Source organism: Cetorhinus maximus, chromosome 12, assembly GCF_964194155.1.
Source record: "Cetorhinus maximus chromosome 12, sCetMax3.hap1.1, whole genome shotgun sequence".
NCBI lineage: Eukaryota > Metazoa > Chordata > Chondrichthyes > Lamniformes > Cetorhinidae > Cetorhinus > Cetorhinus maximus.
This window is the reverse complement of record NC_135890.1, coordinates 112412880-112433984: the sequence shown is the minus strand read 5'-3', so window position 1 is coordinate 112433984 and position 21105 is coordinate 112412880. Positions and strand designations below refer to the sequence as shown.

At 44.4% G+C, this 21105-nt stretch overlaps 1 protein-coding gene across 1 annotated transcript in view; it reads right to left on the bottom strand.

The window, feature by feature from the left end:
- LOC144687882 (unconventional myosin-XVIIIb-like) overlaps positions 1-21105 on the bottom strand; it is a 284738-nt gene that overhangs the window by 197213 nt on the left and 66420 nt on the right. The window contains exons 11-14 of the mRNA XM_078554448.1: positions 20217-20375; positions 14043-14133; positions 12730-12922; positions 11218-11298 (exon numbers count right to left, since the gene is read on the bottom strand). Of these exons, the coding sequence (XP_078410574.1) occupies positions 11218-11298; positions 12730-12922; positions 14043-14133; positions 20217-20375 (524 nt within the window). The remainder of the gene's footprint in view (positions 1-11217; positions 11299-12729; positions 12923-14042; positions 14134-20216; positions 20376-21105) is intronic.

The following is a 21105-nucleotide window of genomic DNA, read 5'->3' as shown; positions in this document are numbered from 1 at the left end:
TCTGACAAAATGAAACCGTACTTCAACAGAAGGCATGAAATAACCAGCCAGGATGGCATCTTATTATGGGGAGCATGAGTGATATTTCCTCCAAAGGAAAGAGAACCACTTTTAATTGAACTACAAATGCACATCCAGGAATATCCCGAATGAGGACCATAGCACGCTGCTATCTATGATAGCCAAGGATGGATGCCGAAATAGAGAGTTTATTGAAGAATTGTGTGCAATGTCAGCTACTGCAAAAATTGCCATCGACAGCTCTGTTACATCCTTGGGAGTGGCCAAGTAGACCCTGGGTGCAGTAACACATTGACTATGTGGGGCCTTTCTTGGGAACAATGTTTCTGCTCATTATCGATGCCCGTTCAAAATAGACGGACATATATGAGGTGAAGTCACCAACGTCGACTGCTACAATTGAGAAACTACGTCAAAGGTTTGCCATTCATGGCCGACCAGAAGTAGTCATTTCCGATAACGGCACGGCATTTATGAGTGCTGAGTTTCAATGGTTTATTAGCCTCAACGGTATCACTTATTAAAAACCCCACCGTACCACCCTTTCTCAAACGGACTGGCCGAAAGGGCCATTCAAATGTTCAAGGCAGGCATGAAAACGCTAACTGGCGATTCCTTAGCAACCAAGTTAGCATGTTTTCTTTCCCATTATAGGACCATCCCTCACACAACAACAGGTGTCACACCTGTGGAGTTATTGTTGAAACACTGTCTCAGGACAAGACTGAGCTTAATAATGCCAAATTTAGAGGGGAAGTTGGAAAGGAGTCAGGGAAGCCTGAAAACTAGACACAACTGGCATAGTCGTGAGAGGAAATTTACAATGGGAAAGACGATATATGTGAAGAACTACGGAGAAGGACCAAAGTGGTTACCGGGTGAAATAAGTGCAGTGACTGGACCTCTATCATACCACGTGGAGGTGGAAGGTCAGGTCATACAGAGACATGTGGACCATTTAAGGAAATGAGAAACAGATCACCAAGAGTTGATTGCACCAGCATTCACGACTGAGTCAGTGTTTCTTGTTGAGGATACTCAAGCCAGGACTGACATGTCTGATGTTCCTGTAAGAGTTGAGGATACAGAGCTGCAAGTGCTCACCGAAGCACCTGATGTTCAGGCAACTCCGGAAAAGGAGGTTCCTGACAATGAATCTGAAGTTGTGGAGCTGCGACATTCCACACGCACCAGGAAACCACCTGAAAGACTGAACTCGTAAATTCCTTACCCAGTGTAAATAATTTACTGTCTTGAGAAATTTGTACTTGTAAACATAATATGTATAGCCAAGTAAAGGGGGAGGGATGTAGTAATTATGATTTTATTTAGTGTGTAATATACCTTTGAGAATAAAGCTTGTTCAGGAAGATCACATGATCTTTAGTACCCGATAGGAGAGTAGCGTGGCCTATCTCAGTAGTTAGTAGTGTAGAGATAGAGTTTGAGTTGAAAGCACACATGTAGTTACTGCTGAGTTTCTAGTAAATAAACTTTAAGTTTCCACCCAAGAAGTGTCTACTGATCAGCTCTATCGATAGTACCAACTCGGCCACCTCTCACCACAAATAGAAACCGAGCTTTTGACCAAGTTAGAAATTGTTTGATATCAGTCCACCACAATCCAAAAAGCTATTGGAGTCTGGGTGCCGTACTGAAAACCGAATGGGTTTCAAATCTCTAAGCTGCATTTCCGGCCGGGCATTGTAAACATGACATCAGGACCGTATGGAGGTCCCAAGCCCGTCCATGTCATCAGCACATCTGTCAGCATAACCCTTCAGGAGGTGGCCTTTTAACTGGCCGCTGCATTTGCCACAGTTAGGGACTGTGGGAAGGCTGTCAAGGCTACAGGCCCAGTCAGAGGGCCCACAGCAATGTCAGGGTGGAAGGCCCACTGAGAGAGGTGTGTGCTGCTGAAGTAGGTAGGAAAACGTGAGGGCGCTTCAACATGGAGGCACCCTTGGTAACCAGCATAGAATTAATGAAGTAAACCAGTAGGGATATCAGTATAGAGGGGAAACCCCTCTGGAGGACTAGTGAATGACAGGGCTGCAGCCTCATTCCTGTAGCCCCATCATTACAGCATGAATCCTTTTGCTCTGATGGCCCGCCAACCTGTCACAGGGAGGCCCCTTTGAGTGGGTCGATGGTCTTGGCACTTGGCAGTGGGCAGCTCTGACAGCAGGAAAATACCAGCACTGTTGCAAAATGGCTCCAAAGTGGGGCCTTAATTGGACTAATTGACTGCCAGCCTCTGTGGAGAGGGCTACCCACCCTCTTCCCAGCAGCCCCAGCCCCCCCCACCCCGCCACCAACAGCCCATGGCTCACCATCTATTTTCTTGGCTCCCACCCCACCACCAGGAGGGTAATCCAGCCCACTGTCTTTGCTGCCTGTGAAGGTGGTAATTGTAATGAATCTGGGGCAGTGTCAATCTAGTTCCCTATTACCAGGAGTCCACAAAACACAACTGTCCATGATCTTATACAGGGGCAGCCATTTTTCCCAGAGCAGCAGCAAAAATATGTCTTTGGTGAAAGTTAAAAACGCCACGATAAAGTTGAGATATTCCCGTCTATTCTGCGATTCAGGCAGTGGACAGTGAGCTAGCTGTCTGTACCTAAACTGGGAATGGGGCAGCCAATGCTCCAGCTTGTCCAGCAGTCTCCCAGAATTCAGGATTGATATCCCCTGTAAGCACTGCCGTGAAGAGCCCAGGAGAAAAAAACTCTGAAAAGTCAAGCTCGGGAAGCAAGCACCACTGCTGCGTTTGGTAAATTCGGTGAACGGGCTCCGTTACCATCCACAGACCGGTGGGATATGGTTCAGCTCCACTCCATGGGTAAGTGGGCCATTTTCCCCCAGAGCTCAGCGCAGGGTGGGGATGAGGGTGAGGAAACAGGCGCTAAGGGAAAAGCCATGGGGCCTTGGGTGGATGCACTGAGTCAAGAAGCCATGGGCTTGGAACTGATTCTGGAAGTGATGTGGCTTTTACAAATATGACCATGGAACCCAGTGGAATTCAGAGTGACTTGGGAGAGAGAATGATGGAAAACGCATTCTTAAAAGGTCCCTCACCCCAGAATATATCTGGCTTGGGAGTTCAAAATTCCTCCACATACAAAAAAAATGCCTCTTTCAATTTCTTACATAAGATTACCAGAAGATTGTAATTACTGTGAGCACCAGATATAAATAAGAAGGACTTGCATTGATATAGCACTGTTCATAACCTCAGGACATCCCGAAGTACTTTACAGCCAATGAGGTACTTTATTCTTTCATGGGATGTGGGCATCACTGGCAAGGCCAGTATTTGTTGCCCATCCCTAATTGCCCTTGAACTGAGAGACTTGCTAGGCCATTTCAGAAGGCAGTTAAGAGGCAACCACATTGCTATGGGTCTGGAGTCACATGTAGGCCAAGACCAGGTAAGGGCAGCAGACTTTATTCCCTACCAGATGGGCCTTTCAAACAATCAATGATGGTTTCATGGTCACCATTACTGAGACTAGGGGCTGAGTTCTCCGGTCGACGAGCAGGGGTGGGGCCCGCTCGCCGATGCGTAAAATGACGCACGGTGACGTCAGGCGGGCTTCCCGATGTCACCGCATGTCATTTAGATCTCGGCTGCGCGCCCTCCAAACTGTCAAAGGCCTATTAAGGCCCGTTAAAAACTAATTAAAGCGATTAAACGAGCTGCCCGTCCAACCTTAAGGTTAATGGGGGGGGGCAGGCGAAGAGCCCAAGGCGGCCTTCGCATTTTTCATGAAACCTCATCCAGGGGCGGGATGAGGCTTCATGAAGGGTTTTAAAATTCAGTTAAAATTTTTAAAATAATCCTTTGACATGTCCCAGCTCATGAGGGGACATGTTTTAAAAGTTTTTAAATGCTTCATTTCAGGTTTTAAATGTCAAACTGATGTCCCTGAGGCGCCTCTGTGCCTTAGGGAGATTTCTGCGCTCTTTCGTGTTCATGTGCGCAAAAGAGCACAGGCCCCGACTCAGGGAATCCCGCCCCCCCACTCCCTCCCGCCCGCACAGGGAGCGCTTAGCGCTTCCAGGCAAGCGTCACATTGGGCGGGCCTTAATTGCCCCACCCATGTAAAATGGCGGCGTGGCCCCGATTGTGTTCGCACCCGCCCCCAGACAACCCCACCCCCCAACACGATGGGGGGAAACATTTTCCCTTGCTTCCAATTCCAGATTTTATTAATTGAATTTAAATTCCACCAGTTGCCAGAGTGGGATTTGAACCTGTGGCCTCAGAGTGTTAGCCTGGACTTCTGGATTAGTGGTCCATGCCATCCCCTCCCCCTTCAAGTATATTTGAAGTGTAATCATTGTCGTTATGTAGGAGACACAGCAGTCCATTTGCACACAGCAAGTTCTGACAAGCAGCAATTTGGTAATGATCAGGTAAGTTTGGTTTAAATGATTTTGGTTGAAGGATAAAGTATTGGCCAGGACACTGGGGAGAACTCCCCGCGCCCTACTTCAGACCTTGAGAGGGCAGGCAAGGCCTTGGTTTAACACCTCATTTGCAAACAGGAGATGGGAGAGTGGCAAATCGGGGCTTTATCTTTAAGTAAGGCACCGGTAAGGAATTTGACCCCATCACCTTAGAGCTGGGAGTGTTATCACCAAGCTACGGCTGATGATTGGCATCGGAAATAGTAACGTAGCAATTACTTTGCTGGAAATCAGATAACATTACAGCTGGAATGGCGGAACTCGGATAGGCAGGATGGGCCAAGTGGAAGGTGCCTGTACTCCAGACTCTGAGGTACTTTTAACCTGAAATGTTCTGCTCATCTTCCAAGAAATGCATAACAAGGAGGAGGATAGAAAAGAGATACACTTCCAGAGGACCCCCCACCGAGTAGGGATGAGATCGTAATACGACTAAATTTGATACTGAGTTTGAGAGAGAGAGAGATCGGGAAGCCAAAAAGCAGGTTTTTATCTTTAAGTAAGGGTGGCTTTCCAGGTACATGACCTTCATATTCGACAACTATTGGCACAAAAACGATAAGCAGAGAGACTGAATTACAGGGGACCCAACCTTTATGAGATAAATACATACGAACATATAAAAAACAATAGCATTTGAAAATTGTCTCCAAAAAAATCACATGACTAGATGCCAAATGATCAAATATCATCTGATGTTGAGGGCCAGGAATCAGGTGATCAAACCTCTTGGAATACGTCCAATAAGAGTTGATCGCCCTCACTGAGCCAAGAAAATAGAGCGGATTCTCCACTCAGTGACTTACTCCCCATGACGACCAGAAAAGCGTGCAATCTCTGTCTCACAGATTTTACTCTCTAATTTACCTAGCCAATTACAGAACAATTTCAAACTTAAACAGGACTGTGAAGTGCAGATTTGTTACGGATTAATCTTCAAAGCCAGTCCACAATGCGGGAGCACTCTGAGCTTCTTGCAGGAAACAGGAGCCAGAGTTGACCTGGCCGTCAGGCGAGAAAGGGTTAAGCAGTGTGTCGTAAATTGTCACACTCCTATCGTGTCAGGTGAGGAAATGTCAAGAAAAGATGGATCTAACAGGCAGCCATCACTCAGCCACTGTGTGAGCAGTGGGGAGGTCAAAGAAGTCTTGGATCTCTTAGCTGTGTTCAGATAGGTCCACCAGAGAGCAATTTCTAGCTTGTTTAGTGCACACTGTTCTTCTGGTAGGTAAACACACCTGTGGGGCAGGTAATCCATATTCAGTGTATTGCCCTACACTTTACCATTACCTCACTCAAAACGCCAAGGATGCTATAATGTTTTCACATCTCCTTTGGCAGATCTTGTGTTATTTGTTAAGTCTTTTTCTCTATCAGAGGGGTATTATCTGAGCACTTCATGGGTGGAATCTTCTGCTCTTGTTGGTGGAGGGTTTGGAGACCAGAAGGGCATGTAATTAGGCAGTTCCCCCACCGCCTTCCTGCCTCAGCCAGAATTAAGTTCTGGCGGTAAGGCACGTGGTCGAACTTCCTGCCCCGCCTCCTAGTGAGGCCTGGCCCACCGCCACTGGGATTGGCCCAGCTGCAGGCGGGCCTGTCGCCATGCAGCCTACATGACAGCTAAAACCATGCAGACAGCTTGTCACCTCCCAGGGGAGGGATCCCTCGATCAAAGGCACTGAGTCCCTGACTGAGGGACTCAACATCGGGAAGGGAGAGGTCGCTGAGAGACACCTGACCACCCTTGCTGCCAACCTCCCTATACACGTCGCCCTGCAACCACCACCCCACGAAACCAACCACCACCCGGCGAAACCGACCACCACCCGGCGAAACCGACCACCAACCGGCGAAACCGACCACCACCCGGCGAAACCGACCACCACCCCACAAAACCAACCACCGCCCCACAAAACCAACACCCCCCCCACCACATTACCTGTGAGATGGGCCGCTCTGCAATCCTGGGACTCCAGTAGGTGTTTTTCCTGCAGCAGCCACCATCTCCTCTGTGCGCTGCTGAGCACAAGAACTGCTGGTCTCTGATTGGCCAGCAGCTGTCAGTAGGCGGGGTTTCCACCCCCGGGGCCCTGATTTCAGGAGAAGGCCAGTCGGTGGCCTCTCCACTGCCTCATTGGTTTGTGGTTCAGTGGGTCTTCCCAAAAAGAGGCGTCATGGGTCTCTCACCAGATCCCCAGTGGGCAGGCAAGAACTCCAATCCCTCAACAAGATTCTACCCCATGTTAGGGTTGCCAACTCTCACTGGATGTATTTCCAGAGGTTTGTTTGCATAATGTCTGGCTGCGCAACATCTGGTGATATTCAATCATGTGACATCTAGTCATATGATGCCCGATCACGTAACTTTTGGAGACAATTTTCAAGTACTGTTGCCTCATAGCTAACTCTTCTGTCATTCGATCTCTCCTGTCTTCCACCTCTATCACAGTACTTTCTTTTGCCCTTGTCCCACCCACCCCTTGCTCAAAACCTATTACATCTCTAACTTTTCCCAGTTCTGATGAAGGCCATTGACCTGAAACATTAACCCTGCTTTTCTCTCCATCTGCTGAGTTATTTCAGCAATTTCTGTTTTTACCCCATGCAGGTTATGTGCCCTGCAAATGAGTACCTCTGCGAAGTGGTTTTTGTGTCAATAGTTGTCAAATGTGAAGTTCTGAGAACTGGAAAACTACCCTTTTTTTCAAAGTTTGCCTTACTTAAAGATAAAACACTGCTTTGTGACTCCCCAGTCTCCATCTCAATCCCAATATAAATCTAATCATACTAAGATATCTCCACTTGGTAGGTCCTCTGGAACTGTATCTCTTTTTCTTCCTCCTCCAATAACCCAAGCCTCTATTTCCATGAGCTAGAATTTCTCACGGAGCTCAGAAGGTTTGTTGCGATGGTAGAAAGGACTCATTTACTTTCGGGAAATACTTTTAATCTTTGCTATGTAAGGAATTTAACTTAATACAACAGATGCAGAACTTGGTGAGCTACAGTCCATTCAACAGTCTAAGCCAGCGCAAGGACCACTGGCAGATTGTGAGGTTCCACCCATTATTCTCAAGCCTTCTATCCGAAAGACATTGACTCTTTCTGGGCTCCAGATATTGACCATCCTTGCTGCCCAAGTAGTCATTATTGATGTGCGAGGCTGGACAATGAGTGGCTATTGATATTAATGTGACTGATATAACATCTGAGCCCAATTCTTTCTGCACTTGGCATTCTCACGCAGGCACATTCCATTAGCAGTACTGTAATCAGAAACATGAGCTTTAGGTGATTTCTCCTCACCCTTACCATTCCCCATTACTGCCCCAAAGGCCAGAATGCCCCCTCACCTTTCTGCAAACCCTCTGCCACCGCTCTAAGTGAGATGCATTAACTCAGTGTGCATGAGGGATCAAAGCTGTGCCCTTACATCTCTGTTTAGCTCAGTGCCATGCTGGGTGATGCATTTGCCCATTAAGTCATCAGGAAGCTGCCTGTCACATCATTAATCATGGGCCTCCATGATTAGCGCACTGTCCTTTCATCTCTGGGACTTGTGTGTGAAGCAGACTGATGAATGCTCTCTCTTTTGTCACCTGCTGTGAAACCTCACCCTCAGCTCATATCATACAATCCTCTAGGATGGGTGCCCATCCAAGGTAGCTATTCCTTCATCGCTAACACATTCTCTAAAACTTCACCTATTCAGTATTGTTAAGCAAACAAGTAACGCGCTAGAGAGTACAGGGAGAAAAGTTTTATTTTATGCAGTCCTTTAAGTAAATACTCTGCCACTTAAATTGGCTGAGTTGTCTCCCATTATCCTTGTGCTCAATGCTCCTGAAACAGTTTGGTGCTATAGTGCTTTCACATTTCCTTTGGCAGGTCTTATACAATAACACATTATTTAGTCTTTTTTTTCTTTCAAAATAGGAGGGTGTTTCAATGAATAAACTCTTAATAAATAGCAGTAGTGCCACTGCCCCAAGCAATCAGAAATGAATTACAAAAATGGACTGTGTGGTGATGGTGCATGGCACTGCATTGACCTCCTCAAGGATTCTGTATTTGTGAATAATAAATATCTTGTCAAATTATAGATTACAGCTCAGTTTGTAGGTGGAATTCCATACATGGAACTGGTCCATTACCTACCCCAAGGTTGATCCATGATCTATCCAATCTCAAGTGAGCCCCACACCATGGGCCAGATTTTCCCCACGGAGGTGGATATCAGGAGTCCGTACTGTTTTCGGGTCCCAAACCTGCCTCTGGTGGGAAACCGATTAGAGTCAAGGTTTTCATGTGGGTGAGTGCTTAATTAGCATGGAGATCGGTTCCCTGTCCAATTAAGGGTAGAGTGTAGGCTCTTGACGCTGGAGCACCAATCAGCATCCTTCCAGCTTCAGAGACACTCCCAGCTGCAATGCAAGGTAAGTAACTGAAAGGACGCCTCTACAAGAAGCCCCCTCAGCCACTTTATAAGAACCTTAACTAAAAAAATACAAAAAGCAGCCAGGTCACCAATGAGGTTGAGGAGAGGAGCCCCTCTGCAGGATGGCCTTTGACTGCACCCCCACCCAGGGAGGCAGGTGGCCCTGCCTGGGGCGTTGGCCCCAAAGCAGTTGATCTGCCCCATAATGGCAACGGGAAACTGGAGGCCAACTGGAAAATTCCCAGTCAGCCTCCATCACCAAGCTTAACAAGGCTGTTAAGGCTGGGGGTGGACAGCCTTCCCAAGCCTCAAACCCACATCAGTAAAAATGCCCGACATCAGGAAGGGGATCGGGAAGCCAGGATGCTTAATTTTCGGGCCCCGGCCCCTTGGTTCCCGATTGACGGGGCCCAAAAATTCAGTCCACGACTTGATTCAACTGGCACTTCAGTGCAAGAAAGAAAGGCCTTGCATTTATATAGCATCTTTCATGACCTCAGGATGGTCCAAAGCACTTCACAGCTAATGAATTGTTTTCGAAGTTCAGTGACTGTTATAATGCAGGAAATGTGGCAGCCAGTTAGCACACAGCAACCTCCCACAAACAGCATGTAGAAAATAACGAGAGAATCCATTTCCAGTGATGTTTGTTGAGGGATAAATATCTGCCAGGACACCAGGGAGAACTCATTTGATCCTGCTTGAAATGGTGTCATGGGATCTTTCAGGTCCGGCTAACAGGGCAGACTGTGCTCCGGTTTAATGCCTCATCCAAAAGATGGCGCCTCTGACAGTGCAGCACCTTGTCAGCCTAGATTGTGCGTTTAGGTTTCTGGAGTTGGACTGGCTCGCTCTATGGGAGGTTATCAGTGAACTCTCATCTTCAAGTCCAGCTTTACTATGACTGTTTGCATTATTGTTTTCTATATTTTGTGGAAAGATTGCTAATTATATGCTAAAGTGAATCTGCTATTTGCCTTTGCTATTTAATATTCATAGATATGTTTGGTAATTTATCATCTGGCCGTCACTGACTTGAAATGTTAACTCCATGTTACAGATCTCCACGGATGCCGCCTGACTTGCTGAGTGTTTCTACCACATCCTGCTTTTATCTCAGGTTTCCAGCCCCTGCGGTATTTTGGTTTTCTACAAAGTGTTAGCTCGGTTAGCTAGGAGAATCTACTATCTGCTGCGTTATTTTAAACTCTATCAATCACACTTGTGATTTGTTTCATGTTCAAGGTCAGATTTTATTTAACCTTAAAACATGTTCAAAAGAAGCGCATCACACAGAATAAACAGCAGCAATGGGAGGGCCGTCAATCGGCTAATTTGTACAGGAAAGGAAATCGGGACGGTAAATGCAGGAAACCGCCTATTTCCCACCAGGTGTTCCTTTATCATTGGTGCAACTGCCCTTAAAAAAAATCGCCCTAGAGGACAAATTTTATGATGTCAGGACTAGCTCGCTGCCTCCATTTTTTTGGCGGTATCTTAACATCACAAGGAACTGAGCGTGAATTATTCCCGCCAAAGGCACTAAAATCACCATGACAACCAACTGCATCCGCTGGTCTTCTTTTAGACTACACTTTTAACAACAATTCGAAAGCAGATACAAGTTATCAGCACATTTTAATGAATAAGCAGGATTCACAGTTTTCCTTTTGCTTTGAAATGTTATTGCTTCAACACCTGTTCTTCTCCAACTAACTCAGTGGGTGTCCACCCTATCTCAGCAATCCCCCTGAGCTGTCATCTGCTTTATTCCTTTGATCAAGATACTTGCTCCCAGTTCCACTATCAGAGGTTAATCCTTCCGTCGCTATGCTCCAGTCCTCTGGAATGCCCTTCCCTGATCACTTTGCCTTGTCACCTTTCCCCAACCTTCAAGAATCTCCGAAAATTTCTCCTCCCTCTTCTCTTTGACGGTACCATTAGTCTCACTGGCAGCCCACCCAGTATTTGTCATTATTTTTTTTTTCCCTGCTCATTGTTCACAGTTATAAGTTTTGAGGCTTTTTTTTAAACCTTGAGGACATATGTAAAGTGTTATAATGCCACAGTTAGACTGGTTCTCACTTAAAGTGAAGATAAATAGGCTGAATTGGAAGGGATGAGGTTATCTGTGAAGTTTTGGCCCCTCATAGCTACTGCATGGATTCCAATCACAGAGGTAGACCAGCCCGTCCAGATTCCTAAATGTCTCTCATCACTCCAGTACAAGTGTTTCAGATTAATGTTTCCAGGTCCCATTGGAAACCCTCTGCTTTGCTTACCTGGCTTGAAGTTTGATCGATGACTGACACCGTAGATGCTGGAAAGGTTTCGGCCATGTCAAATGTCACCTGAACTTTTTCCTGTTGAGCAAGATTAAAACCGTACATTCAATGAGCTCTAATATTCTGTCTTCAGTTCTGGAAATGTTTCAAAGCATAGATTGTTATAAACTAGCCAGATTATTTATTTTTAATAGCTCTACCCATTATTGTGTGCAATGAAAACGACCTGCAAATGGCACAGTAAATTTTAAAAATGCCCACAGTACAAATAAAAAGACACTTTTTTACTGATTGGTTCAAATAACCAAGCTATTTACTTAAATATGTATGCATGGAGGAAACTACAAACAGCCATTTGTTACCTTAGCTGCCTGAAAATTTGATACTATTAATAGCATTTATAGCATACAAAATTCAAGATTCTTGAAAACCATTTTACAGAATTTACCAGCACGATTACCCATTACATTTTACCAAACATTCATCAATTTTTGACTCAATAGCCCTCGTTTTCCTTTCTGTTCCAACTTGCATTTATACAACCATCCCCAAGATCCTATTCCTCTCTGCACTCTTCTCTACCTCAGTAATTTGGTGCCCCTCAGAAGTTGTTTTCTGATCTCCCCCACGTGCACGATTTTCTCTCCCCCTCCACTTTACCTTTCGAACTTCTCCAACCATATTACCTTTGCCATCCATTCACAATGTCAGAGTCAGAGTTATCAACTGAACCCATCTGCTACACCAATCGGACAACTGTCCAACTGAGCAATAATAATGCTCTATGCAGGACCTCAACAAGTAAAGTGCATTTCTGAATATGAATGATAATTTACTATTCATCTGCCCAATTGCTAATGGGCTGGCAGTCACAAGCACACAAGACAATCCATTTTAACTCATCCACCTACAACCTACAGATACCCACCATACCACCTAGCCGTTCTTAAATAATTCCCTGTGTTTTTTTGCCTCCACCGTCTTACCCAGAGTCCATTCGAAATATTAATCACTCTTTGTACAGAGATGGCCTTCCTTGAACCAATTCCAAATCCACATTTCATAACTTTGATGGAAAAGAAGATGAGCTTTAATAAAACACCTTTACATATCCCAAAGTGCAGGATGGAGATTAAATTTAAAAGACACTGTATCCTGCAATTCTATTCCTATAATTAATCTTGAAATAATGTTGTAGATTCATATTTTGCAGATATGTTTAGACCTTATATACCTGCATGCAAATCTTGCAATCCCCTCTGATCCCCTGGGATCAGAACTCCTCAGAACATCCTACTGCCTACCACTTTCCACCAACGGCAAACCTCAATGTTCCACTTACGTTACACGTATCTCAGTGGTTGCATAAGATTAATAGTAATGAAAGTCCAATGTTCAATGGCAACCCACAGAAATCTAACCCGTCTGGTAAGATTCAAGGCTTCCAAAAGACCTAACAAAGTTTACCAGAACAAATAAAAATGAAACAAGGAGCTATCGTGACATCACCTCCTTGAATCTATCCAGCTGAGACACAAAAGTGCGCTCATGGAAAAGCATCTGTAGTCTCTCGTGCACATAGTTGTGGCACAGCTCTTCAAACGTGGCTGCTCTCTCTCTGTTTTCATGGTGTGGATTCTGAAAGCCGGGTGTGTCCACCACCATGATTGACGTCAGTGCCAACTGTTGGGACGAAACTGACCTGAGGGATATGGAAGCAGAAACAGGTATGAATCCATGTATAGAAGCTGCTTTTCTATATGTTCAAATGCCAAACATAGAATTCAAATTGCAATTAGACGTCATAGAAAGCATCAGCATTGCCCAAATTGGACATTGGAGCAGGAGGAGGCCAATCAGCTCCTCGAACCTATTCTGCCATTCAGTGAGATCATGGTCGATCTGCATCCATACATCACCCATATGCCTTGGCTCCATACCCTTTTATACTCTTGCCTAGCAAAAATCTATCAACCTCAGATTTAAGGTTTACAATTGAGCTAGCATCTACTGCTTTTTGTGGGAGAGAATTCTCCACTTCCCTTTGCGTGAAGAAACGTTTCTTAACTTCCCTTCTGATTTGAAGGTTACATTCCTTTTGCTCTGGACTCCCCCACTATTGGAAAGCGTTTCTTTTTATCTACCCCAGCAATTCCTTACAAAACCCTAAAACTCTCAATCAAATCATCCTCTAATGTTCTATATTTTGGGGACGACAGGCCTAATCTTTCTTCATAACCTGACCCTTAGAACCCAGGTGACATTCTGGTGAAGCTACACTGCACTCCTTCTGAGGCTAATAGATAAAACTCGGTTAGGTGATAGGAAAGGAACTTTGGTGTAGGCTTGACGTTGTACCAGTAGCAGTCACTAATTCATTTAATGCAGTACTCGATCATATTCACAAAGCCCACGAATGATCGTACTGTGCCAATTCTATGGGAAGATGATGTGTAGTGGTAACGTCACATCCAGAGGCCCAGGCTAACGCTCTGGGGTCTTGGATTCAAATTTGAATTCAATTAATTAATAAAGCTGGAATATAAACCAGCCTCAATAATGGTGACCATGAAACTATCATCGATTGTCGTAAAAACCCATCTAGTTCACTACTTTAGGGAAGCAAATCTGCCGTACTTACCTGGTTTGGGCTACGTGTGATTTCAGGCCCACAGCAATGTGGTTCACTCTTAACAGCCCCCTGAGATGGCTAAATTCAAGGGCATTAGGGACGGGCAACAAATGTTGGCCTTGCCAGCGACACCCACATCCCATGAGAGAATAATAAAAAGTTCTCTGATTATTGGTACACAGCTGTTTACCTGTTGATGAGCATGATGATAATGGCAAATAGTTCTTCATATAATCCAGCAGCCATTCCTTCCACACATTCCAAGCCTGTCAAACGAGGGCCTAAAAGCAACAGAAAAACACACATTGCAGCGCAGGCTAGATTCAAAACCAAATCACAGACAAAAGGGCCTACTGCATTTCATGTCCACCCGCAGCCCTACCTCCAACTCAGAAAAAAGCCCCAGAATGTTTTCCTTCCTTTGCGAGTCCGAATTATACTTTGGAACTTGCAAAAAAAAGACCATTTGTGATTAGGACGATACCAGGAATGTGTGGGTATGCATATCAGGAAAGGATTGATAGGTTTGGCCTCTCCTCCCTTGATAAAAAGACTGGTGGGTGACCTAATTGAGGTCTTTAAAGTTATGAAAGGTTTTGATACAGAGTAGATACAGAGACAATGTTGTGGGGGAGAGCATAACTGGAGGCCATCAACATAAGATAGTCACCAAGAAATCCAATAGGGAATTCAGAAGAATCTTCTTTACCCAAGGAGCGGTGTAAATGTGGAACTCACTACCACAGGGAATGGATGAAGCAAATAGTATAGATGCATTTGAGGGGAAATTGTATAAGTATATGAGGAGAATTTATAGATGGTTACAATGATAGATTTAGATGTGAGGAGGCTCGAGTGAGCATAAACACCAGCATGGTCTGGTTGGCTGAATAGCCTGTTCCTGTAACATATCAGACATTTGTAATGACAGGCTCGAACCTGCCCAGGTGAATTCAGACATCCAGACTACACCATTTCCCTCGATTTTAATGTCTGCCTCTGCAGGAAGGAAGAGTACAGCGCAACTTTTATTGTCATTAACAGTGAACTAAAGTAGATGTCTTGACATTGTGGCAACTTGTCGGAAAAATGGAGAATATAACCGGGAAAGCAGGAAAGTAAAGAAATGCTTGCCTAATGTCTGTTACAGGGAAGTTATTGGGATCCATTTTGCGGCGCTCTCACATTCAGAGAGCTGGCCTCCACCCACTTCTCCCAGTGGGGCAGCAGGGGGCAGCAGAGTTGCCGGTCATCTGATTGGACCAGCAACATTGAAAGCCCACCCACTGTCCGTAATAGGATGGTGAGACTGGAGGCAGCCAATTAGGAGGCCGCCTCCAGGAAACTGGTCCCTCAGTCTTGCTCCCGGCGGTAGCAGGGCTTTGGGACTCCATTTGATTCTGACGTTGGAATCCCAAAGCCCACAAGAAAATCCTGCCCAAACGGACTGAAAACCCAACTGCAAATTCCATGGACAGGAGCCAGAATTCTAGCAAAAATGTACGGATGGGTTTATAAAATAGTTGCCACAGGCACAGTCTGTTTTCCTTTGGTGAAAGAAAAACACCTTATAAGATTAAGAGAAATAGCTTTACAGTGCAAGACCAGACTGTTATTAATTTTCAACAGTTAGATGTTGAGCTTGAAGCATCACTTTTATATATACTCTTCTGAGTATACCAAATGAACAAAATAAACTAACTAAAATAAAAGCAAAAAACTGCGGATGCTGGAAATCCAAAACACAAACAAAAATAAAAATGCCTGGAAAAACTCAGCAGGTCTAACAACATCTGCGGAGAGGAACACAGTTAACGTTTCGAGTCCGTATGACTCTTCAACAGAACTAAGGTAAAAAAGAAGAGAGGTGAAATATAAGCTGGTTTAAGGGGGGGTGGGACAGGTAGAGCTGGATAGAGGGCCATTGATAGGTGGAGATTGCCAAAAGATGTCATAGACAAAAGGGCAAAGAGGTGTTGACGGTGGTGATATTAGCTAAGAAATGTGCTAATAGGTGACATTAAGGGTAGAAAGCAGGACGAGCAAGGTACAGATAGCCCTAGTGGGGATGGGGTGGGGGGAAGGGATCGAAATAGTCTAAAAGGTAACAAGGCAAAAGAGAGAGGCGGAAATCCTGTCGGAGAGAAGAGCAATACTTCTTCAAGGTAGGCATTCCTTGAAGAGAAGTGGCAGTCAATTAAACACTAAGATAAAAGCAAAAAACTGCGGATGCTGGAAATCCAAAACAAAAACAAAAATAAAAATACCTGGAAAAACTCAGCAGGTCTGACAGCATCTGCGGAGAGGAATACAGTTAATGTTTCGAGTCCGTATGACTGTTCAACAGAACAGAATTCCTAAAGCCCATCCCGCCCTCAGGGAACGGATTTTTGGCTTCACACCAAGTTAAGTTCCTCCGCCCGGCAAGCTACCCGCTGCTGGTGGGGCCAGAAGAAAAAATAAACTAAATGATGGACCACCCCTAAAAGGGTCACCGTAACAAAAACAAAATGTTAAAGGAAACTTGGCAAATTAAATTAGAAAGTAATTTTGGGCGGAGATAAGGCACTTCAGCCCCTGTGTCCACCAGTCACGGCATCACTTACAGTGGGCGGAATCTTCTGGTCCCACCAGCAGCGGGTAGCTTGCCGGGCGGAGGAACTTCACTTGGTGTGAGGCCAAAAATCCATTTCCTGAGGGCGGGATGGACTTTAGTAATTCTGTTCTTGGGACTTTAAAGGCAGGTCGAGCTTCCCAATGAACAGTGTCGGGAAGCCCTTTTGCATGCATTAGCAAGTCATGCACGCTCATTAAAAGGCCATCTCACTGGAATGAAGATGCCCCTCCAAATTAAGTTCCCAGCCAGTGAGAAATACTTTTATGGCTGCACATAAGTGCCGTGCACCTAGTGAGGTAGACTTCTCCCATGGATTAAAGGTGAATTTGCCGCTGCATTGTCCTCTTTAGGGAGTGTCTGTAAATGCCAGCCTATGCTTAAGACCGGCTGGTGGCATTGCAAGTTGCATGGAGGATGACCAAGGAAGGGTTAGCAGGGAAGTGTGGAGCGATGGTCGGGCAAAAGCAGAAGGGATAAAGGAGGCTGCCTGGGTGCCCCTTAAATATGGTGCCTGGACCTTCAACCCCATGAAGTAATGATGGGGATGGCGACTTCCTACCCTCCCACACCATGAGATTCGGTGAGGTCCTTGCGGTTGCAAAGGTAATGAGCTGTACAGTGCAAGATCACGTGTGGTCAGCCATCCCGCTCCACAGCGGGAATCGGTCTCACTTTCGTGCCCACCACCAAACTTAGACTCCAGAGTGGAATATTCCGGCCGGTATTACACGAGGTTGTCTGATTAACAAAATATACAGCTATCTGAACTGTGCTCTACAAAGAAAGCACAAAGCAAAAAAAAGGAATAAACTTGCATTTATATAGTCCCCTTCATGACCACAGGACATCCCAAGGCACCTTACAGCCAACAAAGTACGTTTGATGTGTAGTCACTGTTGTAATACAGGGAACTTGGTAGCCAATTTGTGCACAGCAAGCTCCCACATACGGCAAAAGTTCTAAGAAGAGCAAAGCCCTGAGTTTGAAAATTAATCGAATATACTTGAGCATAAGTTTAGCTCAATAAATAGTTTGAACCAGTAGAAAGGATTGTGCAGCACTGAAATCAATCTTCTTCATACTTTGAGCAGAGAGAAGGAGTCACCAGTGGCAATAAATGAGACATTAACATGACCCGTGGTACTGTTGAACTAGTGGCTAATAATGAAGGTGGGAAATTCTCATTCAGCGCTTGGCCCCGAACACAGTCTCTGCTGAACAAAAATAATCCATTGCTTAAAATCAGAGATGTTTTTCAGGAGTGTCAAGGAGCTATATAAATGCAAGCATTTCACGGTATTTCTTCTCTTATATTGAAAAATTAATGTTCACCGCTCTGGCCTGTGATGGAGAGAAACTTCCCTCTCGGGAGAAAAGATAGATACTATTCAATTTGAACTCCCTGATCTATGGAGATTGCATTTCATCGGTGCACTCATTAATTGTAGTCCAATGCACTCATTTGCATACAACTCACATCAGGTTCTGCTCATTTGGAAGCACAGCTACTGAAGCATTGTAACCTTCTGGCTACATTCTGAGCATGTTAATAACCAGCCAGCATAACATTCTCCTTTTTCTTTTGGAGACTCATTAAAATGAAGGGTCACCCGAATGGATAATGCAACATTTCTTGCTTTATCAGACTTCTCTGCTTTATGCCAATTGTCAAGTTTCAAGAAATCTCCTGTTTTCGGTTCCAGTCCCCAACTGCTGATCTATAAATATCTCAGCAGCGTTCAGGCGAACCATATTCTACCTATGTAATTAAACTTTATCCAGGAGATTCACTGTCGTCACAAGGCAGGTCATAACCAATGACCTTTCATTTTTATAACGCCTTTAAAGAATAAAACCCGAAGATCTTTAGCAGAATGATATCAGACAAAACGTGACATCAAACTACATAAAGAGATATTAGTAAATGCGGCCAAACGTCTGGTCAAATACCTAGGTTTTAAAAGAATGACGTCAAGGAGAGAGTGGGGTAGAAAGACCCTTTCAACCACCTGTGGTATAGAACCATGCAAAGGGATATAGGAACAGGGGGAGGTCATTTAACCTCTTAAATCTGTTCTGCCATTCTGTGACAACTTGACTGATCTGTGACCTATTTCCATGGCCCACATTTCTTAATACCATTGGTTAACAAAAAACTTTCAATCTTAGATCTAAATTTACAATTGATTCAGCATCAATTGTCATTTGTGAAAGAGAGTTCCAAACTTCTACCACCCTTTGCATGTAGAAATGTTTCCTAATTTCACTCCTGAAAAGTCTGGCTCTAATTTTTGAACTATGTCCCCTAGTCCTAGATTCTCCAACCAGCGGAAATAGTTTCTCTGTATCTACTCTATCTGTTCGCCTTAATATCTTGAAAACTTCAATCAAATCGCCCTTAGCCTTCTAAATTACAGGGATTACACCCTAGTTTGTGTCATCTCACCTTGTAATTTAACCCCTAGAGCCCAGGTAATTATTCTGGTAAATCCCTTCAAGGCCAACATCTTTCCTAAGGAATAGTGCTCAGAACTGAACATAGTACACCAGATGTGGTCCAACTAGGGCTTTGTATAATTGAAGCATTACTTCTACCCCTTTGTATTCTAGTCCTCTAGATATATGATCTCATGTTGTGTAGTCAGTGTTGTCAGATGAGAAAGGCACTATAACCTACTTGATCTTATCCTTCCAGATGACCAAGCCTATTATACACCCATAATAGCATTTGGCTGTTCCTGAAATTTGTCCAGTGTCTTAGCCTCAACCATCCTTCCCTGGCAACCCACTCCATTTATTGATCACCCTCTGTGTATAATTAAAACAGAAATCCTGCTTCTGTCTTAAACTTGGCCAATATGACTGGAGGAGTTTGTAGTTGAGAGGATCATGGTACTTTATCTTCATTTCACCACATCCACTCCAGTTTTATGCTCCTGTGAGAGGATAGCATGTTGCAATCTTTTCTCCCCCCACTTCCCTTCAACTTCCTCTTCCCTCTCCTCTCCTTACGGCATTAATTGGGCAAGATTTCATGAACACTGGGCATCCTCCTGCATTGTTGCCAAATGGGCATTGTTCATTCTGAGTTTTGACAGTAATTGTCAGACTGGGAAGAGATTACAGCCAAGTCTATTCCATCCTTTCACATCCACACACACAGCTATGAAGCAGGGATCATCAACAGCATCAACCCTAGATAGTTTTGTCTTCCCTAATTCAGGACAAATGTACTATCTTCATTGCTACTCGGGCTAAGATCTGCTAACTCATTGTAGAACAGCATCCTGGGGCCTTTCCATTCTGTAGCGTTCAGAGATGGTGATTTTTTTTTTAAATCTCTGAATCATGAAGAGAACTAGTTCCAATGTCAATGCCATTGCATGCACAAGATGCATCTCTACTTAGCAAGACTAAGATCAACCTCATTCAATGATCTTCCCATTACTACTCCTTTCACCACAGGGCTCGGGACAACCAGAATCACCCAACAAAAATAAATCGCAGGTTTGAATTCACTTGGATTTGGAGTTAGGGTTCTGGATTGATACTCCAGTGGTCCATACAGCTACTGAGTCAATGGGTAGAAACAGTTTAGGTTAATGTGCCTTGAGAGTTCAATGGACAGTCAGAAAACAAACAATCAACTCCTGTTTTATGTAATGTTTAAGAAAACGTAGACTTTAAACAGAAGCAAATTAGGCCGATCTGACTCAGTTTTTTAGACAAGGTATTCGTCATCTCTACCTGTTGCAGTGTCATCTGAATTAAGCTTGCTCGTAGCCTGCTGGATGATCAGCTTGAGGTGATGTTTGAAGACAGCAGTTGAGAGTTCCTCGAGTTCACAACCAAGCACGCTGGCTGCATTCTGTGCCCACTCAAACTTCATAAATTGCTTCCTGCCGACTGAATGAACATGAAAAATGAAAAACAGAGATTCCTTCAGCATTAACACATAATGAGATCAATCAATACAATGCAAATTCAGCTCTCAAATCTGAAGTAATCAATTCTGCTCCATTTAATGTTCTGGGCTATGAAACAAAAAAAACTTGGCTGTGTTTTGAATAAAGTCGGTATTTCTTTTTTTTTAAATAAAAAAGAGACATTTCTATTGCATGAGTCGGCCTTTTATGCTTCTACACCCACCAAGAAATTCTTCAACCTGTGCTGGAGTTGCTTATATTAACAAAGCCATTGGAAAACAGACTAATGACAAGTGTTTGAAAGAGAGATCAAGGGAGAATATCAAAACAGCCATGTTATGAACTATCTGGGCTGAATGGGTAACAACAGGTTGCCGGGAAACTCTGCTGAAGAACCTCGACTAGCAAATAGCTTAATAATAAAGTAGGAGACGTTGCGAATCCAGGTCTCAATGCCTTGCCTGCTCTTCCTCACCCGAAAGTTAACACTAGCTGGGTGTAAAAATATATTCCTATTGAGCAGTTCGGCTGAGTGCATCTTATCTCCAAAGCAATAATCGCTACAATTATAATTGTTTCAACAAGCTCTGAGTTTGTTCAGGGTGTTATCTTCTCTGCCATCCACAGGAACTGTCGGACAAGCTACAGCTTGAGAATTTACTCTGGCCTCACAGTTAACAGTACTGGCAATCTGAAGTGTAAATGGGAAA